General features: G+C 45.3%; 1 protein-coding gene across 2 annotated transcripts; it reads left to right on the top strand.

The window, feature by feature from the left end:
• Positions 1 to 379: 379 nt before the first annotated feature.
• Positions 380 to 23,039, top strand: DDB2 (damage specific DNA binding protein 2). 2 transcript variants are annotated; one of them, XM_004763067.3, is made up of 11 exons: positions 380 to 534; positions 631 to 787; positions 1,931 to 2,064; positions 2,447 to 2,638; positions 17,866 to 18,011; positions 19,292 to 19,391; positions 19,493 to 19,670; positions 20,181 to 20,323; positions 21,972 to 22,136; positions 22,282 to 22,327; positions 22,618 to 23,039. In XM_004763067.3, exons 2-11 carry the CDS (start codon positions 661 to 663, stop codon positions 22,665 to 22,667), a joined length of 1,281 nt encoding a protein of 426 aa, XP_004763124.1. In that variant the 5' UTR covers positions 380 to 534; positions 631 to 660; the 3' UTR covers positions 22,668 to 23,039. The 2 variants fall into 2 exon arrangements, with proteins under 2 accessions (XP_004763124.1, XP_004763123.1); XM_004763066.3 differs by lacking the exon at positions 380 to 534 and having other exon boundaries at positions 542 to 787.
• Positions 23,040 to 23,049: the final 10 nt, after the last annotated feature.

Here is a 23,049-nt window from a genome sequence, read left to right as displayed (position 1 = left end):
TACGCCGACACCCCGCAGCTTTGGGGAAACCGTAGTTAGGAGCTGCAAGTTTCAACCACTCTGCACAGAGAAGCAGAGATTCCGGGCAGCTGAGGAAACAGAAGGACTCGATCCCTACGGCGAAGCCGGCTGGCGGGAAAAGGTTTGATTTCCATCGCGGGGGGTCGGGTAGCTTTCTACAAAGCTTTCTATCGCCAGAAACAGCCAATCCTAAAGCCCGAGAGGACCTGAACACCAATTAAAAGTCAGAGGAGGCGGAGCCGAAGCCTTGATTGGTACCTGGTCTCCTGGGGAACCAGCGGAGGCCGGGCAGCGCGGATTCTGAAGAGGCTTCAAGTTGGGTGGCCTCGCGGTGGCGGCCATCTTTATTTCTGGCAGATCAGCTGACGGGCACAAGTTGGCCCAGCACGTAGGCTCCATCCCGTTTCCCTAGGGAGCCCCCGAGCTCCTCCCCTCTCGTGCCCCGCTCTTCGCGGGAGGGGCGGGGCGTCTCCGAGAGGGGCGGGGCCGGAGCTAGAAGCCAGATTGAAAGCGGTGAGGCTGTTTGGCGGGAAGTTGGCTTATTTCCCTGGTCCCCGCCTTGTTTCTCCCCAGGGGCTTCACAGTCTTCCTTCCACGATCTCGGCATAGGGCACAGTACCCTTTCGCACGGAGGACGCGATGGCTCCTAGGAAGCGCCCAGAAACCCAGAAGACCCCCGAGGTGGCTGTGCGCCCCAAGAGCAAGAGGAGCAGAAGCCCCTGGGAGCTGGAGCCCGAGGCCAAGAAGCTCTGTGTGAAGGGCCCTGGTACTGCCTGCGCCTGCTGCTTTAATAATTCCGCCTTTTGGGGTTCTCACGCAGGAGGCTGGAGTGGGGGATGGGTGCTACTGGTTTCTCCAGGCTGTCCCAAGTTTTGGATGCCTCGGGCTGTGCATTTTTCTGCAGGTCCTTTGACATCATAGAGCTTGGGCTTAACCCCCCTCAGGTGACGGGAAGAGGCAGAAGAGCTCCATTACATAAGACACAACGGACCTTCCAATTCCTTGTTTTTCCCAGGATTTTTACACACGAGGACTGCTTAAAATAACCCTACCTTGCCTGGTGGTGTGTGTGCTGAATTTCTATAGTCATGGTTGCTAGCTGTGTGTCCTTGGTTTCCTCTGTAAGAACCCTCAATTTCCTTCCTTAGAAAACTCAGTCTCTGAGGTTTATTGGGGCTTGAACCTGGGGCGATAAGGAGTGTGGGGGAACACAAAAGACTGGTGTAGGGGGTTGCTGCTGAAGTGCTTTATGTCCATAAAAAGAAGGAATGGGTTGTCAAGAGACCAGATTCATAGAGACCAGGTCCTCAAATACATCTTTATCCCTATTCTGAGTGGATCTACCTCTCCAAAAGCAGCTTAATTAATTTCCAGCCACCAGACCCTCTAGATCCGCTGGTTTCCAAAAGAGCAGATTGGACTTGGGGCCAACAACTCGTCACCTCTACATTATGTTAATGCAGGATTTAAAGATATTTTTTTCCTCAGTCACTTCTACTGTGCTCTCCTAAAACCCTTTTATTATGCATCATATGTGATTTTAAAATTGTCACCCAACCCTAGCATGAGTTTCCCAGCCCACTAGGAAGAGTTCTGCATAAACTTTATTCCTGTGTGTCTTTTTGGCTCCCTGCTCAGAAACCCTGCAAAGGGTCTGGTTTCCTATGATTTCATATTTCATTTCACTTCAAAATTACTATTTCGGAGAGTGTTTGGGGCAAGGGGCTGGATCCTTACTTTATTTCTTGTGCTGAGTGAGAGTGAGCAGACCCTGGAAAGATCTCAGGAGGTGATGGGAGAGACTGGCTATGCGGCATGAAAAAACAAGGCTTGCTTTCTGAGATTTCAGCAGGAAACTCTTGCGTGCGTGAGAAGAGAGAGGAAAATATGTGTCTGTTCTGCTTGGCAGGTTCTAGCAGAAGATTTGACTCAGGCTGCCTTTGGGCGGGGTTGGCTAGCCTGCAGGTCCCGCCACCAAGCAGCATCGTCAGGGCCCTCCACCACCATAAGCTAGGCAATGCCGTCTGGCCATCACTGCAGCAGGTGAGGTGTTTCCTGGCTGAAGTGCTCCAGGGGTTGCCTGGTACCTTTTCATTATGGGGATGTTCTAAGGTTAGATGCTGGGTTAGTTCAGCAGATTGGTCAGATCACCTCTGTGTTGGGGACTGACCTACTGGGCATTCAGCCAGGTAGAAGTCTTATGCCGTAAAGGTCTCATCTGGAATGCACTCTGCCCCCTTGCTTTCCAAGATGAGTTCATGCATGTTGCCTGCACAGAGCCAGGCAGTTAGTTTTCCTTTGGTGGCAGGACTTGACCCTAGAGCTCATCTATAGAGGAGGCAGAGATTGGCAATTTACCCAGGACTTGGGTTTTAATTCAACTTAATTCTTTTTTTTTTTTTTTTTTTTTCTTCCTCTGTGTCAGGGTCTCCAGCAGGCCTTTCTGCACTCTCTGGCTTCTTACCGGATATTCCAAAAGGCTGCCCCCTTTGACAGGAGGGCCACATCCTTGACATGGCACCCAACTCACCCCAGCACCCTGGCTGTGGGTTCCAAAGGGGGAGATATCATGCTCTGGAACTTTGGCATAAAGGACAAACCTACCTTCATTAAAGGGGTGAGCAGTTCCCTGTACCAGTCAGTAGTGCTGAAGAAGTGTTTGTGGAAGGAATGAAAAGTTATCGGGGAATGAGGAGATGATTGGGATCAGAAGGAACTGGGTATTTTCAAACGAGTAAATGGTAATGCTATTCAGATCTGCCTTGAGTGCCAGCCCTTAAAACATTAGAAGGTATAAAATATTGACTTAGGTATAAAGGCATAAAATATAACTTACAAGAGGGTGCTCTTGTAAGTTATCACACAGAACAGAATCTGAGCCCCTTCTTACCTCTTGGCCTTGTCTCCTACTACTGTCTTTCCCCACTTCCTAGGCTTTGAGCCACACTAGCTATTTCTATTCTAAAATGGGGTCTTTGAACTTGCTGTTCTCTTTGACGGGGGGTGCTCTTTCCCATGCTTTTCTCATGGCTGGCTCCCCCTTACCACTCAGGTCTTGGCTTCATGTACTTCTTCACACAGATGTCACTGACCACTCTGTCTAAAGGAGCCTCTGCTTCACTCATTCACTCTCTCTCCCCTTACCCTGCCTCACTCTCCCCACCCCCTGAACAATGTTTATCAGTATCCGAAATGTTTTACTTATTTGTATGTCTCTGCCCATACAAATGTCTTAGGAAAGTAAGTTCCACATTAAGAGGGACCTTGCCTTTCTGGTTCACTACCATATGCCTAGTGCCTAGAACAAGGTTTGGTCTCGAGTTGCCGCTTTATATTTGTTTTTTGTTTTGTTTTTGAGATTTTATTTATTTATTTGACAGAGAAAGATCACAAGCAGGCAGAGAGGCAGGCAGAGAGAGAGAGGAGGAAGCAGGCTCCCTGCTGAGCAGAGAACCCGATCTGGGGCTCGATCCCAGACCCTGAGATCATGACCCGAGCCAAAGGCAGAGGTTTAACCCACTGAGCCACCCAGGCACCGCTACTTTATGTTTGTTGAACGAATGAGGGCCTTGAAGTGTAACTGGGAAGATGGGATATGCATACAAGGTAATTGACACTACCGATGCTAAATGCTGCAGAACGTGAGAGAAGGAAGAACCCCTTTTGAGTTAGAGAGAAGGCTCCTGGGTGAGTAGGGAGTGGGGAAGAACAATAATTAGGTAAATGGAGAGAAAAAGGAAAGGCAGAGTGTGTTCGGGGCAGTTTGGCATAGCATTTTCTAGGCATGGTTAGTATTTATCATGAGTTGCTGAGGCAGGATGGTGCCGCCCCGCCACCAAAGAGAAGACCTTAGTTTGCCCAGCAGGGGGTTAACAGTGGAGGGCTGTACCGTCAAAAGTGGCTTTCTGTGTTTAGAGCAGAAGCCACAGACTCACATGCTTAAAGAAGCGAAACAGGAAAAAGAATGATAGGGGGTGGGGTCAGAGGTACACTGGAGACGATTAACGTGTAAGAATCTAGGTCCCTTGGAGCACCTGGGTGGCTCACTGGGTTAAAACCTCTGCTCAGGTCATGATCCCAGGCTCCTGGGATGGAGCCCCACATCCTGCTCTCTGCTCAGCAGGGAGCTTGCTTCCCCCCTCTCTCTCTGCCTGCCTCTCTGCCTACTTGTGATCTCTGTCAAATGAATAAATAAAATCTTAAAAAAGAATCTAAGTCCAATGATGATATCAGATCTGATTTATTCAAATGAAGCCTGAAGTCCTAATTTTGTTTTACATGAAATGTTCTGATTTTTAAAGATGGTGATGAAATACACCAAAAATGTACTCTCTTACCCATTTTTAAGTGTGCAGTTCATCGGCCTTATGCACATTGGAGTTCTTGTGTAGCTAGTCTCCAAATCCCATCTTGCAAAAGGGAAACTCTGTACCCACTAAACACTTAACTCCCCGTTCTTCCGTCTCCCCGTCCTTGGCAACCACCATTCTACTTTCTGTCTTGAAGCTTTTGACATGCTCACAAGTATCTTGCATAAGTGGAATCACACAATTTTTATCCTTTGGCTTATTTCACTTTGCATAATGTCCTCTAGCTTCATCTGTGTTGTAGCAGGTGTCAGAATTTCCTCTTTTAGACTGAATAATTCCCCACTTGATCCATCCATCTTGCTTCCGCATTCACCTGCTGATGGACACTTGGGTTGCTTCCACCTTTCGGCTCTTGGGAACAAGGCTGCTACGGACATGGGTATGCAAATATCTCTTCAAGTCCCCACTTTTCAGTTCTTTGGGGCATATCACCATAAATGGAACAGAAGAGCTAGATGAGGCCAAGGGTGAACCCAGGATGACTTTTCTTAAGTGCTTCCTCAAAGCAGCCCATCAGAAAAGGCCAGGTTAGACAGGCTTGGGATGAGATGCGTGTTCAAGAAAACAGGTGCTTGGGGCACCTGGGTGGCTCAGTGGGTTAAAAGCCTCTACCTTCAGCTCAGGTCATGGTCCCAGGGTCCTGGGATCAAGCCCCGCATCATCGCATCATCGGGCTCTCTGCTCAGTAGGGAGCCTGCTTCCTCCCCTCTCTCCGCCTACTTGTGATAAAATCTTTAAAAAAAAAAAAAAAGAAAAGAAAAGAAAAAGAAAACAGGTGCTTAAGGCTTAAGGCCAGAAGAAAGGCAGCCAGAGGAATGCTGTGAACAGACCTAGGCTTTCTGCCCCTCTGGTGAGACAGGTGACCACCAGAAGGGGCAGTTTTTAAGTTGAAGTCAAAACCCAGAGCTCAGACAGGAAGAGATTTTTGTTTTGTTTTCCCCTTGGAATCTAGGACATGGGAATAGACAAATTTAAGAAGTAGCCTAAGGGTGTCCTAGAGGAAAGCCTCCTGACCGAAAGGGGAATGACATCTGCTTTTAACTTGTGCCAGGCTGAGGCTGCTTTGGGTTTATACCAGTCTCTAGTATAATGTGACTTTAAGTGACATTTTCTCATGCATGGCAGAGATTGGCCTGAGCATCTGAACTTTGTGACTAGCAAGAGGCTAGATGGGAGCAGAAGAAGGATATGGTAGCCTGGAGACCTCTCTGTCTTTCTTCCTAGATACTAACAGAAAGTTGATTTGAGAACAGGGACTGAAGGAGCAGCAGTGTCTCATTTTGCTACTTCTTTTTTTCTTTTTAATTTTTTATTTTTTAAAAATTTTTAAAGTAGGCTCTGTGCCCAAGGTGGGGCCTGAACTCACAACCCCAAAATCAAGAGTCACATGCTCCACTAACGGAGCCAGCCAGGTGCCCCTCATTTTGTTACTTCTTTAGTCCTCTGACCTTGGCTCTGATCTTTCCATCTTTCCGGCCCTTGGCAAGGAAACACGTGTGACATTTTCAAAATGAAGATTACTTGGTTTTATTCTTCTTGTAAAATGATCGATGCTTCTCAGAATTTCAAATAATACAGAGAAAAGCATGAAGAATAAAAATTACTTGAAATCTCCATTTGGGACCTCTTTCTCTGTGTGTATGCACTATTATACACACCCAAACCTCTACTTAGATTTTTGCGTAAATATTCTACCCTAGAATCTGTTGTATTTTACTTATTATATCAGATATTCTAGTTTAAGGTCATGTACCAGGCAACCACTAACAACATCCTATAATTCCCTTTTGTGTTTTGTAATTCCTTTGGTATCAGGGTATTGCAGACCTCGTAAACAGAGTTAGGAGTATTCCTACCTCTTGTATTTTCTGGAATTCTTTGTGTAAATTGATACTATCTCTTCCTTAAAATTTTTGTAGTATTTTTAGGGCTGGAGTTTTCTTTGTTGGGGAGTTAACTATGTGTTCAATATCTTTCATAGCTATGGAGCATTTTAGGTCCTGTGTTTTTTGTGAATGAGCTTGGTAGTTTGTCTTTCAAGAAATTTGTCCATTTTATGGGGCGCCTGGGTGGCTCAGTGTTAAACCACTGCCTTCGGCTCAGGTCATAATCTCAGGGTCCTGGGATGGAGTCCCGCATCGGGCTCTCTGCTCAGCAGGGAGCCTGCTTCCCTTCCTCTCTCTCTGCCTGCTTCTCTGCCTACTTGTGATCTCTCTCTGTCAAATAAATAAATAAAATCTTTAAAAAAAAAAAAAAGAAGAAGAATCCTGATGCCTACCCAAGTCAAAATGGATTCTTTCTTTAAAAAAAAGAAAAAAGAAAAAAAAAGAAATTTGTCCATTTTACCTAAGTTGTTGAATTTAGTCACATGAATTTGTTCCTGGTATTTCCTTACTATCCTGTTAATGTCTACAGGATCTTTAGTGATACCTACCCTCACGTTCTTAATATGGGTTATTTGTGTCTTTTTTTCAGCCCCAAAGTTTCCTCATACCCCTTTGCAATCCACCCCTCCCTACCTTTGAAAATTTTTGATCTGCTTTCTAACCCTATTGGTTAATTTGCATTTTCTAGACTTTTCTATAAATGACATAGTACAATATAGACCCTTTTTTTTACCCTGGCTTTCAGTCAGTATAATTGTTTGAGATTCATCTATATTTTTACATGTATCAGTTGGGTTTTCTTTTTCTTTCTCAGTAGTGTTCCATTATATCAATGTACTGCAATTTATCCATTCACCTTCAGAAGGACATTTGGATTTTTTTCCAAATAAAAATAATGCTGTTATGAACATTTATGTACAAGCTTTGTTGGCTATATGTTTTCATTTTTCTTGAGTAGGTACCTAGTTGTGGAATGACTGTGTTGTAGGGTAGGTATCTTTTAAGGATTTTTTTAAATGAGAAGAAAAACTTTAATATTTACATATTTGCCATTTCCAGTGATTTTCATTCTTTTGTGTGATCTAGATTTCCTTTTGGTAATATTTTCCTTCTGCCTGGAGAATTTTCTTCAACATTTCTTATAATGTGGGTTGGTTGGTGATACCATTTTTTTCTTTTGTTAGTCTTTTTAATCTTTGCCAGTATAGATATCTTTGCCAGTATAGAATTCTAGGTTCACAGGCTTTTTTTTTTTTTAAGATTTTATTTATTTATTTGACAGAGAGATCACAAGTAGGCAGAGAGGCAGGCAGAGAGAGAGGGGGAAACAGGCTGAGCAGAGAGCTAGATTCGGGGCTCGATCCCAGGACCCTGGGATCATGACCTGAGACGAAGGCAGAGGCTTTAACCCACTGAGCCACCCAGGTGCCCCAGTTCATAGGCTTTTGTTTTTGTTTTCTTGCTTTTACTACTTTGGAGATGATTTCTGATGCAAAGTCTTCTCTCATTCTTATGTTCCTCTTTACATTTTTTTCCTTTCTTTTTTCCTTCTGGCTGCTTTAAAAATGATTGTAACTTATCTGGTGTATTTCTCTGCATATTTCTCCTCTTTGGGGTTCATTGTACCTCTTGGATCTCTGGGTTTGTCATCAAATTTGGAAAATTTGGGACACCTGGATGGCCCAGTGGGTTAAGCCTCTGCCTTTGGCTTGGGTCGTGATCTCAGGGTTCTGGGATGGAGCCCCTCATAGGGCTCTCTGCTCGGCGGGGAGCCTGCTTCCCTGTCTCTCTCTGCCTGCCTCTCTGCCTACTTGTGATCTCTCTCTGTCTGTGTCAAATAATTAAATAAAATCTTTTTTAAAAATTTGGAGAATTTTAGGTCATAATTTATTCAAATAGTTTTTCTCCCCCCACTTTTATTTTCTGGGATTCCAGTTCTATATATGTTAGGCTACTAGGTATTGTCCGTCCTACAGGTCATTCATAAACTGTTCATTTTTTAATACCCCCATTTAATTTTGCATAGATTCTATTGCTGTCTTACATATTTACGATCTTCTGCATTATCTAATCTGTATTAGATGTATTTTTTCCCAGATGTTGTATATCATCTCTAGAAGTTTGCTTTGGGCCTTCCTAAATATATTCTATTTCTTTTTTCATGTTCACTAATTCCTCTACTCTCTTGACCATAAGAGTACATTCGTGATAGTGGTTTTAATGTTTGTGCTAATTCTATCATCTGTGTCACTTCTGAGGGTGTTTCATGCTTCTTTGCATGCCTGGTAATTTCTCACTGGATACCAGACATTGTGAATGGTACATGGTGGGATATTGGATTGTGTTGTATGCTTTTAAGTAGTGTTGGGCTTTGTTCTGGGATGCAGTTACTTCTAAACAGTTTGATATCTTCCAGGCTTGCTTTTAAGCTTTGTTAATCCAGTTACTGTATTAGTTTACTATTGCCTCTGTAGCAAATTACCACAGGCTTGGTGTCTTAAAAGAACACAGTTTTATTTCTTACAGTTCTGGAGATCTGGAGGTCAGAAGTCTGAAATCATTTTTTCTGGATTTAAGGTCAAGGTGTTGGCAGGGCTAGTTCTTTCTCAAGGTTCCGAGGGGAGAATCTGTTTCCTTGTATGTTTCAGCCTCTTGTGACCGTCTGAATTGCTGTGCAATGGCTGCTTCTTCTGTCTTCAAAGTACATCACCCTGATTTTTTTGCTTCTGTCCTCCATTACCTTCTCTTCTGCCTCTGACTCCTCCTGGGTACCTCTTATAAAGACCATTTTGAGTTGGATTATATCTATCCCACCCAGATAATAATCCAAGGTAAACTTCCCATCTCAAGACCCGTAACCACATGTAAGGTCCCTTTTGTCATCTAGTGTATCTATTGTTCACAGGGTCCATGGCTTAGCACATGGACATCTTGGAGACCCCAGTGAGCATGGTTATACCCCAATGGTCATGGGTTTAAGGCAGCCCATAGATATAACCTGTTCTCACCCTGAGGCAATACCCTTCCGATGACTCAATTTTTTTAAAAAAAGATTTTATTTATTTATTTGACAGAGAGAGAGAAAGATCACAAGTAGGCAGAGAAGCAGGTAGACGGGGAGGGAGAAGCAGGCTTCCCACTGAGCAGAGAGCCAATGCAGGGCTCGATTCCAGAACCTTGAGATCATGACCCAAGTGGAAGGCAGAGGCTTAACCCACTGAGCCACCCAGGCACCCCAGGACTCGATATTTTGCATATTAAGTCTTCCCTTTCCTGACCTTGAGAATACAGACTGTTCTGAGGATTTCTCCCCTACTGATGTATGATGTTTCTCTCCGCCTCCTCCTCCAGACTTGGGTAGTTTCCTCAGACACACGGATACATTTAATACTCCCCCAAAGACTTGAAGGGACCCTTGCGAAACTCTCCAGAATGCTCCTTCTGTGTGTGTCTCTCCTCCCCAGATTTTTGCCACTAATTCTTGCTCTGTTGGCTTTCCTAAAATTCTGTCTCCTCAGCTCCGTGAGACTGCTGGGCCGTGTGGTTCCTCCCTGTCTTGCTTCCTGAAGACGCTCTCCAAACAGTCACGCTGGGGCAGTTGCAGGGCGCTCTTCCTTCTTTCCCTCCTGTCTTGTGCCGTCTGTTGTCCAATGTCTGAGAACCTTGTTCATGTATCGTGTCCATTTTTTTGGTGGTTTAATACAGGAGGATAGGACATCGTTGGAAGCAAAAATCCACACTTACTAATTTTAACAGTTTATCTGAAGATTTAAAATTTTTTTCCTACACAATCTTGTCCTCTACAAATAAGGAGAGTTTGGTTTCTCTCTTTACTGTTCCTATACTTCTTTTTTGCCCTATTCCATTGGCAAGACCTCTAGCACGTTGTTGGTATTAAATATAGCAGACATGCTTGTCTTGTTCTTGATCATAGAAGGCTTTTCTATTTGACCAGTAAGTATGATTTCTTCTTATTATTGTGATAAAATACACCTAAGATACGATGTACCATTTTAACCATTTTTAAGGATTTTTGTTGTAGTTTAGTGATCTCTACACTCAACATGGGGCCCCAAACCACAGCCCTGAGATCAGCAGTTGCATGTTCTTCCAACTAAGCCAGCCAGGCATCCCCGCATTTTAGCCATTTTAAGTGCACAATTAAGCACACTGTGCCACTATCACCACCAACTGTTTGCAAAACTTTTTCATTTCCCAAAATAAAACTCTGTACCCATTAAACAATGACTTTCTATTACCCTCCTCTAGATCCACTAATCTGCCTTCTGTCTCTATGAAGTTGACTATTCTAGGTACCTCGTATAAATGGAATCACATGATATTTGCCCTTTTGGGTCTGGCTTCTTTGATTTAGCGTAATGTTTTCAATTTTCATCCACGCTGCAACTTGCATAAGCACTTCATTCCTTTTTATAACTGAATAATGGGCAGTCATATGGATATGCCACATTTTATTTATCCATTCATCTGCTGATGGACGTTTGGGCTGTTTCCACCTTTTGCTCTTATGAATACAACGGCTGTGAATGTTCATGTACAAGTTTTTGCTTGAACACCTGTTTTCACTTCTCTTACGTACACACAGAGGAGCATGTTTGTGTGTTAAAACTTGTCTGTTTTTGAATATCCTCTATCAGACTATGGAAGTTCCCCCTTTTACTTCTAAATAAAGGAAGGTACCAGAAGTTCTTGGCATGAATGATAATCGAATTTCATCAAATACTTTTTTGTATCTCTTGAGATCAGCATATGATTTTTCCCCCTTTATTCTGCTAATGTGATGTTACACTGATTAATTTTTTTTTTAATTTTTATTTATTTGAGATAGAGCTCGAATGGTGGGGAGGGGCACAGGGAGAGGGAGAAGCAGGCTCCACGCTGAGCAGGGAGCCCTAGGCTAGGCTCCATCCCAGGACCTTGGGATCATGATCTGAGCCAAAGACACTTAACCAACTGAACCACCCACACACCCCTACACGAAGTGATTTTTTATGTTTATTTTAGTTTTATATTCAAATTAATAGTTTCAGATGTGCAATATAATGATTGTCAATAAGTTCCACATTTTCCCCTTCCCTCAGGCCTTGGCAACCACAATTACACTTTCTGTTTCTATGAGTCTGAACCACTTTGGATATCCCTAAGTTTTGATGGTCTTATTGTGGTTACCCAAAAGCATGTTCTTATAGGAAATACACAGTAGTGTGTTTGAGGACCATGGGACATCATGTTGGCAATTTATTTTCAATGATACCAAAAAAGTAGGTGTTTTTTTCCCCCCAGAAAAGCACTTCTTTGTGCAATTTTTGCAACTTTTCAACTAAGTTTTTTAAACAAAGTTTAAAAAAAAAAAAAAGGACTGATATTATTTCTTCCTTAAATGTTTAGTACATTCAGCAATGAAGCTATCAGGGTCTGGAATTTACTTTGCAAGAAAGTTTTTAGTTGTCACTGCAATGTCTTCTTTTTTAAAAAATATTTTATTTATTTATTTGACAGAGAGAGAGAGATCATAAGTAGGCAGAGAGGCAGGCAGAGAGAGAAGGGGGAAAGCAGGCTCCCTGCTGAGCAGAGACACCTCCCCCCCCACCATGCAGGGCTTGATCCCAGGACCCTGAGATCATGACCTGAGCTGAAGGCAGAGGCCTAACCCACTGAGCCACCCAGGCACCCCCCACAATGTCTTTAATAGGTCTCAGACCATTCTGATTTTCTCTTTCATGTTCTGTCAGTTTGGCAGGTTTGCATTTTTCTAATGAATTTGTCCATTTCATCCAAGTTTTAATATTTATTGGCATCAGATTAGTTATATCCTCTTATAATTTTTTAAAATGTCTAGGATTTATATTGATGTCCCTTTTTTGATCTGTTACATTGGTTATTGGTGACTTCTGTTTGATCAGTCTCAACAGAGGATTATCAATTTTATTAGTCTTGCGTTAAACTGATGTGGTTTTTTTTTTCTTTTTAAAGTAGGCTCCATGCCCAGTGTGGGGCTTGAACTCACAGCCCTGAGATCAAGAGTTGCATGCTCTTGCATGCTAGCCAGGCACCCCCAACTTTTGTTGGTTAATTCTCTCACAGTATATTTGTTGTCTCTTTCATTAATTTCTGTTCTTTTTTTTCTCCTTTTTTTTTTTTTTTTGAGATTTTACTTATTTATTTTGGAGAGGGAGAGTGAGAGAGCGCGCAGGGGGAGCAGAGGGAGAGGGACAAGCAGACTCCACGCTGAGCACAGAGCCTGACGTGGAGCTCAATCCCATGACCCTAGACGAAATCTAGAGTCAGATGCTTACCTGACTGAGCCACACAGGCAGCCCTCTCCTACTTTCTTTTCCTGTTACTTTCACAACTTCTTGAGATGGATGTTTTGAGGCATTGATTTTTAGCCTTCTTTTATTATGAATGCTTCTAGGAATATTTGTATACAAGTTTTCATGTGAACATACATATTCATTTCTCTTGGGTATATATGTAGGAGCAGAATTGCTGGGACCTACGGTAATTTTGAGTTTTTGAGGAACTGTCAAACCATTTTCCGCAATGACTACTCCATTTCACATTCCCATCAGCAATGTAGGAGGGCTCCAACTTCTCCATATCCTAAACAACACTTTTCCAGCTTTATTGAGATACAATTGACAAATAAAAAAATGCACATATTTAAAGCATATAGGGTGAATTTTAACATGGGTACATTGCAAATGATTACCACAGTTGAGGCACCTGGGTGGCTCAGTGGGTTAAGCCTCTGCCTTCCGCTCAAGTCACGATCCCAGGGTTCTGGGATTAAGCCCTCCATCGGGCTCTCTGCTCAGTGGGGAGCCTGCTTCCCCCTCCCTCTGCCTGCATCTCTGCCTACTTGTGATCTCTCTCTGTCAAATAAATAAATAAAATCTTAAAAAAAATGATTACCACAGTCAAGCTAGTTAATATTCATCACTTCACATATTACCTTGTGTGTCTGTCTGAGAACACTTAAGATCAACTCTTGGTAAATTTCACACACACAACACAGTATTATTAACTATGTCACCACGCTGTACATTAGGTCTCTGGAACTTATTCACCCTGCAAGATTGACACTTTGTACCCTTTGACCTACGTCTCCCCATCTCCTCCATCCCCAAGTCCCTGGCAACCACCATTCTACTCTGAGCTTTTATGAATTCCACATATGTAGACCCACATATAATTGAGATCGTGTAGTGTCTGTGTCTGATTTATTTCACTTAGCGGAACTTCCCCCTGGTCGTCACAAATGGCAGGATTCCCTTCTCTTTGAGGGCTCCATGATACTCCATCATACATACATACCACATTTTCTTTATCCCTTCATCTATCAGCAGACACTGAGGCGGTTTCCTTTCCTGGGCTATTGGGAGTAGCTATAGTGAACACAGGAAGGAAGATAACACGGTGAGAAGCTCGTTTCATTTCCTTGGACTCTATACCCACAAGTGAGACTCATGGACCATATGGTGTATTTTCTGAGGAACCTCCATACTGTTTTCCACAGGGCGCCATCCAATTTACATTCCCATCAACCTAGTTCAAGAGTACCTTTTTCTCCACAACCTCGCTAACACCTCTTATCTTTTGTTGTTTCCATAATAGCCATTCTAACAAGCATAAAGTGATAGCATTGTGGTTTTGATTTGCATTTCCCTGATGTCAGGATTAGTGATGTTGACTGCCTTTTCATATACCTGTTGGCCGTTTGTGTGTCTTCTTCGAGAAATGTTGGTTGAGGTCCTTAGACCAGTTTTTAATGAGGTTATTTGGGGGTTTTTTGCTTGTTTATTTGTTTTTTGCTACTGAGTTCCTCATATATTTTTGATATTAACTTCTTATTAGATCTAGTTTGCAAGTGTTTTCTCCCCTTTCAGGGGTTATCTTGTCACTGTCCATCTTTTTTATCATTGCCCTCAGAGGGGTGTGAAATAGTATCTAGTGGTGACTAACCGTGCTTAGCATCTGCTCATGTGCTCCTGGCCATTTGCATGTCTTTAAAAAAATGTCTGTTTAAATCCTTCGTCCATTTTTTGAGAGGGTTGGTGGGGAGGCACAAGTAGGGGAAGGGCAGAAAGACAGGGAGAAACAGACTCCCTGATGAGCAATGGAACCCAATGCAGGGCTCAATCCCAAGACCCGGGGATCGTGACCTGAGCTGAAGGCAGACACTTAACTAACTGAGCCACCCAGGCACCCCAGGTCTATTTTTTTTTTAAATAAATTAATCACAATTATTTTCAAGCCTGTATCTAATAACTCTAATATCTGGATCTCCTATGTCTTTCAAATGTTTTTTCCTTAGTTTTTGGTTATTTGGCCTTATCTTCTTCTTTTTTTTTTTTTTAAAGATTTTATTTATTTATTTATTTATTTGACAGAGAGAAATCACAAGTAGATGGAGAGGCAGGCAGAGAGAGACAGAGGGAAGCAGGCTCCCCGCTGAGCAGAGAGCCCAATTCGGGACTCGATCCCAGCACCCTGAGATCATGACCCGAGCCGAAGGCAGCGGCTTAACCCACTGAGCCACCCAGGCGCCCCATTGGCCTTATCTTCTGATATGCAGGGTGATTTTAGATTCAATGCCAAATATTACATATGGAAACTTACATATGGAAGTTTTGAGTGGTGATATTTTCCTCCAGAGACTTTTTTTTTCTTTCTGACATGCAGGTAGGATGGAACCAGATCATCTTCATCCAATGGTATCGAAATTATTTGAATCTGGGGGCGCCTGGGGGGCTCAGTCAGTTAAGTGTCTGTCTTTGGCTCAGGTCATGATCCTGGGTCCTGGGATCCAGCCCCACATCTGGTTCCCTGCTCAATGGGAAGCCTGCTTCTCCCTCTCTCACTACCTCTGCTTGTGTTCCCTCTCTCTTGCTCTCTGACAAATAAATGAATAAAATCTTTAAAAAAAAAAAAAGAAAGAAAGAAATGATTTGAATCTGGACTTTTCAGTCTTTTGTGAGCATCAGACTAGTTCCCGTTTGCTCTTATCTCTAGCATGTCAGGGATTCTAACTAAAAGCTGGATTTTACCCCCCAGACCTCTCCTCTTGCCCTGCGAGACTGGCAAAAACCTCAGCCCAGCCTCTCAGCCTTAGAGCCACGTACCGCTTTCCATTCAGCTTCTCTGCAGTTTGCTCCCTCTGCTTCCCAACCACATCTTTCTGGGCTGCATAGGCTTCAAGGGGAAAGGTGGCATCCAAAGTCAGGCCTACCTGCTGCTTCTCCTCTCTCTAGGATGTCAGTCTTCAAATCCCTGATGCTTTCATAGCGCTCATTGACTTCAAAAGCTTCTCTTCAGAGATACTGATTTTGTTTCCCTTTTCTAGTTCTCAACAGAAGGCTGATGAACTAGCCATCATCTCTGGTATTGGAAGTTTCCAGTGTATTTGGTTATCATACTTTGCCCTGGTTTTGTTCTTCCTTCTCAATGAAAGAGTTGGTCGTAACCATTAAGTCAGCCCTTACTAGAAAGAACACACATGTATTTTAGCTTAAAATGTTTATGTATGTGTTTACTACTGATGCTCTGACATAGGACCCGTCGTCCTTTTCTGGGCATCATGGTCTACTGATGAGGGCTCACCTGGTTTTACAGAAATCACCCCCATAATGTATTTTTTATAGGGTCTAGTTTCCCTTTCCCTAAAAGTGGGGACAAATTTTTTTTTTTTTTTTAAGATTTGTTTATTGGGGGTGCCTGGGTGGCTCAGTGGGTTAAGCTTCTGCCTTTGGCTCAGGTCATGATCCCAGGGTCCTGGGATCAAGTCCCATATCAGGCTTTCTGCTCAGCAGGGAGCCTGCTCCCCACTCCCCCACCTGATTCTGCCTACTTGTGATCTCTCTCTCTCTCTCTGTCAAATAAATAAATAAAAGCTTAAAAAAAAAGAGATTTATTTATTGGGGCACCTAGGAGCTCAGATGGTTAAACGTCTGCCTTTGGCTCATCAGGCTCCCTCCTCAGTGGGGAGTCTTGCATCTCCCTCTCCTTCTGTGTCTCCCCTCACTTAAAAAAAAATCTTTTAAGATTTTATTTACATTTGAGAGAGACAGAGAGACAGAGTATACGAGTGGGATAGAGAGAGAGAATTCCAAGCAGACTCCCCACTGATCACAGAGCCCATCACAGGGCTCAATCCCACAACCCATGAGATCATGACCTGAGCCGAAATCAAGAGTCAGACGCCTAACTGACTGAGCCACCCAAGGGCCCCGTGAAGACATAATTTAAAGGCAGTTGTGAAGCAATCTGATTGTAGATTCTTCTTCAAGTTTTATTATTTCCCATGCTATGTGTTTATAAGTATCGCAGCCATGCTTAATTTGACAACTATCATTTTTAACAACTCATTTTTCATCTGGTTTTTCCAAAGTGTTCAACACGACTCTCGTAGAAATAACAGCGTTCTTCCTTTTTTTGCACGTAGTTCTTCTGTTTAATTAACTTAACATGTTTAAATGTTTCACTGAAATGTTTAAAGTTTATCATTTTTATGAAATGGTTAATAAATGACATGTAATTAAGTTACATGTTTAATTAAATTACATAATTACAACAAAAAGTACAACGGGCATATACGGGTTTAAGAACAGACACCACGAAGCCCGGATGAGCACAAGACTCAGCTGTTGGGAGCAGAAGATGATCCCAGCAGCAAGGGTTGGGCGGACGACAGGCACTGGTTAGACTGCTTTGGACAGGGACGGAACGTGCCAGTGAGCATGCTGAGTGAGCTAAGCGGGCGCTGGGTCACAGGCCTTGGGGAGTCTGTGAGTCTGGGAGAGCAGCTGCAGAAGAGCTGGAGACATTGCTGACGTTAGCATGATCATTTTCATCACCAATGTCGGGGATGTCTGGAAAAATTAGGGAGGAACTCAGATCTGACTCCTGCCCTCCTAATCCAGGCCCTGTACAGAGCTGGGGCTCTTCTAAAGAGCTCCGGGCAATAGTAAGTAAGCTGTGGTGCGTCCACGTTTCGGAACGGCCAGCAGGAGAATGTGATGGGTGAGCGATGGGTACACACAGCAACCTGGCCGCGTCTCGGGGGCACCATGCTGAGTCAGATGAAAGGAACCAGTCGCAAAAGGATGCAAACTGTGGGAGTCACTTCTAGAACGTTCTGTTCAAGGCAAAGCCATAGCATAATGATGGAGAGCAGAGCCACGGTGGCCAGGCTGTTACAGGTGGGGCAGGGGTGTGACCACGCCAGGAGGGCACAAGCAAGTTTTTTGAGTGTTAGAACTGTTCTGTGTCCCAATTTGGGTGGTAGTTATTCAGATCTCTGTGTTCAAATTCATAGAACTGTATTCTGAAAACAACCAAATGTACCGTAAGTTAGTTGTTTTTTTTTTTTTTTAACAATTTACTTAAAACTAAAATCTTAAGTAAGAAAAGAGCATCTTGGAGCACATCACCATGTCCAGACCCTTCGGCTGGCCTGGACGCACCTGCTGCCCGCCTGGCTCTCTGGTCTGCAGAGCCCGTGCGCCCAGGCCTCGTCCTCCACCTGGGCCGACGTCACTCACTGGCTTTTCTCTTCCTTGTGTTAGATTGGAGCTGGAGGGAGCATCACTGGGCTGAAGTTTAACCCTCTTGATACCAACCAGTTTTTCACCTCCTCAATGGAGGGAACAACTAGGCTGCAAGACTTTAAAGGCAACACTGTCCGAGTTTTTGCCAGCTCAGACACCTGCAAGTGAGTAGCCTCACTAGGAGGGTAAGGGCATCTGGGCTCTCGGCGTAGTTCTGATGAGAGCACCCAGGTCTCGTGTGTGTTCCCCACACCTGGCACAGGGGAGACCTGCAGGGGGGAAGCCACATCCCACCCTTCCCGCTGAGACTTTCCATAGTTGCTCTTGCTGCTTTCCGGGTGTGTTACTGCTTCAGTGAGGGGTTCTAGAACCTCCGCTCTTCCCAGCAAGGGAAGGGCTTTGGCTCTTCTGTAAAGCATTCCTGTATTAGACTAGATCTTGATTCTCACTAGTTCACATGGCAATGGCCGGGAAGCCACTTAAAGGTTGGAGCAGGAAATAAGAATTTAAGATTTCATTCCTGTCATGTCACTGGGGTGTAATGATGCAACCAGTTCCTTGAAGGAAGCTGAAAGGGATACAGTCATGTCCACAGAGCCCAGGGGATGCCCCAAGAGCAAGTGACTAGAGAAATGACAAAATGCTTGTCACTTGGATTCCTAGCAGAGACATGACTCTTACTGTTCTCTAAAGAGTCCAGGGTGTGTGTGAGGGGGTCTAATGGCACTGGCCACTATCCTGGGTGGCCCCACACAGGTCAGGGCAGAGACGGGTAGACTCTGCTCCACATGATTCTTCCACGAGAAACCCTCCCTCTGAAAGACATTTGTAGGTTTGTGGGCACTGTAGCAAGGATTTGAGTGTTTGAGAGAAAAGAATATGAACCTGAGCTCTCCTGGCCAGGTTTTAGGATCCCTGAAGCAATCCCAACCCAATGCCTTCATCCTCAAGTAGTCAGAGAGACGAAAGAGCAGGACAGAGCTCCGAGGTTGTGTGTGCTTTTTCTCCCTAAGTGCTCAGAAGGGGGCAGAAGTTCCTTTCTCACCAGCCCTGCGGAAGAGAGCTGGGCAGTGCGTTTGGTTTGTCATCTCCTTTGGCCCAAAGGGTAGAGAAGGGAGAAGCAATAAACAAGTCCTCCTCAGAACCCAGGGCTCTAGGGGGAGGCTAGCCTGGGGACTTGCCTTATGGCTCTGAGCTGTGGCTGCTTCAAGGACTCTTACTGGCTGAGTCACTGGACACATTTCGGAGCCCCATCACCCCATCCCCTCTGATGGCTGGTAGACAAGTCTGAGGGCTCCTCTCTGGGAGTCTGTGGTGAGACCGTTATTCCTTCAACGAATCCTGGTGGGACAGCTGTGGTACATTAGACGCCAGAGCTACAACAGTGACAGAAGGGACCTTGCCTCTGTCCCCAGCAATCTTACAGCTCAGTTTCTCCCTCCAGCGTCTGGTTTTGCAGCCTGGATGTGTCTGCCAGAAGCAGAATGGTGGTCACGGGAGACAATGTGGGGCACGTGATCCTGCTGAACACGGACGGCAGGGAGGTGCGTTCTCTGGAGCCCAGGTCCTCCCGTTCTCTCCCTTACCCCCTGCCCCCATCCCTGGGCCTCCCTGCGCCCCATCTGAACCGAGCCCTTCTCTGCAGCTTTGGAATCTGAGAATGCACAAAAAGAAAGTGACCCACGTGGCCCTGAATCCATGCTGTGATTGGTTCCTGGCCACAGCCTCCGTAGACCAAACAGTGAAAATCTGGGACCTGCGCCAGGTTAGAGGGAAATCCAGCTTCCTCCACTCACTGCCGCATAGCCATCCTGTCAACGCAGGTGTGATATACCAGACTTCATCCTTCCTGCAGACTCTGCCTGTCCAACCGCTTCTGGGTTGTTTTTTTTTTCCCTCGACGCTTAGGAGCTGCTAGGTTAAACCTCTACCCTGAGAACATCAGCCAAGTAGATGTCTTGGAAACTTTGAGTCTAGCTGCCTCCAACAGCTGCTAAGTTTCTAGAATTTAAAAAAAAAAAATTTTTTTTTTATTTTTTAGAGAGAGTACAAGCAGGGGAGGAGCAAAGGGAGAGGGGCAAGTAGACTCCCCACCGAGCGAGGGCTCTGAAATTACTAACCCCGAGCCCAGGCGTCGGCAGCTTAACCCACTGAGCCACCCAGGTGCCCCAAGTTTCTAGAATGTTTTTGTTCACAGTCCAGAGTCACCTCTTCCCTTCCACCTCTGTCTAGAGTGGAGTGGGAGAGAGGGTACCCCTGCAGGAGAAGGTCTGTGACAGCCAGGATAACAAGGGCCTGGGGTTCCTTCATCTCCGGGGCTTTTCACTTGCCAGCTTGTTTCAGTCCTGATGGAGCCCAGCTCCTGACTACTGACCAGAAGAGTGAGCTCCGGGTTTACTCAGCCTCCCAGTGGGACTGCCCCCCGAGCCTGATCCCACACCCTCACCGCCACTTCCAGCACCTGACGCCCATCAAGGTAAGTGATGGAGGCAGGGAGCTGTGATCACGAGGATGGACCAGGTCTGCCCCAAGTAGGGAGAGGCCAGATCTAAAATCCCTAATCCCAGATCTCATCCTGCACCCACAGGAAGCTGCCTCCTCTCCCGGTGCTCTCTGCAACTTCTGTCCCCCTGCTGCAGTCCCATTGTGCTGGGTTTTCTTTGTCTCCCATAAACTCTTTTCCTGGATTGTTCAGCTCAGCCCACCTCCCTGCTCTTTTGCCGTCACCTCCAGTTACCTGCGTGTGCTGCTGGCCCCCGAAGCTGACCTCAGCCCCCAAGGCTGACAGTCTTTAAGTCTTCGGATTCCTTCCTGCCCACACCCCAGGCAGCTTCAACTCTGGTGGTTCCTCTGCTCTCCTGGTTTCTGTTCTTTTTCTAACAATGCAGTCCCTCTCTAGACCTCCAGGTTTCATGCCTGGACTTCTTTTGTTAACATAGCATGGGGTGGGGTGGGAGGCACCAGCTTCAGGTAGGCCAGCAGCCCTGGTTAGAGACCTTGGGTAAGCTGCTTGACTTTTGGATCTTGGTTTCCTCCTCTCTAAAAAGTGAGTATCAGTATCTGATGGACAGGGTTGTTGGGAGAATCCATATGCTTACAGCACATGTCTAGTGCCTGGGAAGTACAACGTCAGCAGTGATCATTTGATATTAAAGTGTCTCCCCATACCTCAGCTCAAATCCAAGCTCTTAAGAACAAGCGTTCTTCACTGGCTGGTTCTTTCTGATCCATGTGTCACCTCCCACTTTGTATCCAGCCAGGACAATTTCCAGCTTCCCAAGTGGGACTTGTGACTTATTTCCAAGCCATGGCATGTGCCACTCTGTCCTTCCTGCTAACCATGGCTTTCCGCCTCCAAAGCTTCCTTGTGATTTCTTTTTTTTTTTTTTTAAGATTTTATTTATTTGTCAGAGAGAGAGAGAAAGAGAGAGAGTGAGCACTGGCAGACGGAGGCGGAGGGAGAAGCAGGCTCCCTGCCGAGCAAGGAGCCCGATGCGGGACTCGATCCCAGGACGCTGGGATCATGACCTGAGCCGAAGGCAGTCGCCCAACCAACTGAGCCACCCAGGCGTCCCTTCCTTGTGATTTCTTAAGAAAACCCCATCTGATTCTGTCATTCTGACTAACTGCCGGATTTGTTTTGAGTAGAGTCAGCTGGGGAACATAGGTTTCCTTCCCTTTCTTGGCCACTAGCCATTTTCTGCTCAACTCTTCCATCATTTGTGTTGATGCAGGAGGGACAGCGGTGGGATTCCTTCAGAACTTGTGTCCTACGTGGTGTTGGTTACCGGAGACTTTTTGCTTGGTTGGAGGCTTACATCTTTGGTTAACGTCTGGGTCAAGCTGATGTTAAAACATTTATTGGTTGGTATGAGCAGGAAACAGGAAAGAGAGAGAAGGACTGAAGGTGTCCCAAGGTCCAGAGAGAGGCCAGCTTGAGTTAAAAATTTGGGAGGGTGGATGCACATGCACTTGAAAGCTGTTCTTGTAGTTTCGTGTGGGTCTTATCTCCATTATTAAATTGCTGGCAAGTGTATTAACAGTTGAGAGTGACAAAGAATACTTCTGATGTCCCTCTTGATCATACGCTGCATTTACTCTCATGACAACTCTCCATCTCCTAGGCAACCTGGCATCCTCGGTACAACCTCGTTGTCGTGGGCCGATACCCAGATCCTAATTTCAAAAGCTGTACCCCCCACGAATTAAGGACAATCGATGTGTTTGATGGAAACTCAGGGAAGATGATGTTTCAGCTCTATGACCCAGAATCTTCTGGTATCATTTCGGTGAGGTTTGGGCCCTCAAATATTGAGGGGAGGACCCAGGGCTCCAACCTACCTTAACTGACCAAAAATGACCAGAAATTAATTCTCATGTGTCCTTCTCCTAACACCTCACCTCCTCCTGATGCTTATGCCCTTGTCTCCACAGCTCAATGAGTTCAATCCCATGGGGGACACGTTGGCCTCTGTGATGGGTGAGTGAAGCAGGTTGTATCTCAGATTGGCCAAGCCCTACCCTGCTCCCCCAAGTTGAGTGCAGGCCCCTCTCAGCTTAACCAGCCACCCCAGTAAAGACTTCCAGGAGACAGCAGACTCTTTGGCCTAGGCCCTCCATGCCTCATGCTTTGACTTGGTCATGACAATGCCTGGCTGTTGTCCAGTTTCCTGGTATTTCCTGACCAAGTCCTAGGTGCCCTGAGCTAGCCCCAAGTTCTCAGAGATGGATCATGGAAGGTGCAAGTCAGACTGGTCTCACTCCTCCTAGGTTATCACATTCTCATTTGGAGCCAGGAGGAAGCTGGGATGCGGACATGAGACCCATTAATGAAGGTGTGGACCAAGCCAGAGCTTGGAGCCACCTGAGAACACATCCTGTGTGAAGAGGCGGCTGTGTGTTAAAGGGCCAAAGGTATCCAAGTCTTAGGGTTGGAGCAGGGACACTGTGGCATGGGATGCTGTGGGACTGGGACACTGGCATGTTAACTGCTTTGGACTTAGCTCCAGAAACTTCTCCGGGGTTGGTACCCCAGGTGCTCCAAGGGTCTCTGCTATATCCAGCCTGGAGCCAAGCTTCTCCTGGGGCCAAGGGACTTCTCTGTTCTTTGACGTGCAGTGACAGAGGGATCAGGTAGTGGTCCTCGGTTTGTGCTCACGATTGGCGTGGCTAATAAAACCATACCCAACTGAGCTTCTGAGT

The sequence above is a fragment of the Mustela putorius genome, unplaced genomic scaffold, assembly GCF_011764305.1.
Source record: "Mustela putorius furo isolate JIRA1106 unplaced genomic scaffold, ASM1176430v1.1 tig00003859_pilon_pilon_pilon, whole genome shotgun sequence".
NCBI classification, from domain to species: Eukaryota; Metazoa; Chordata; class Mammalia; order Carnivora; family Mustelidae; genus Mustela; species Mustela putorius.
Note: the sequence above shows the minus strand (reverse complement) of the source record. Positions and strands in the feature narration are given on the sequence as shown.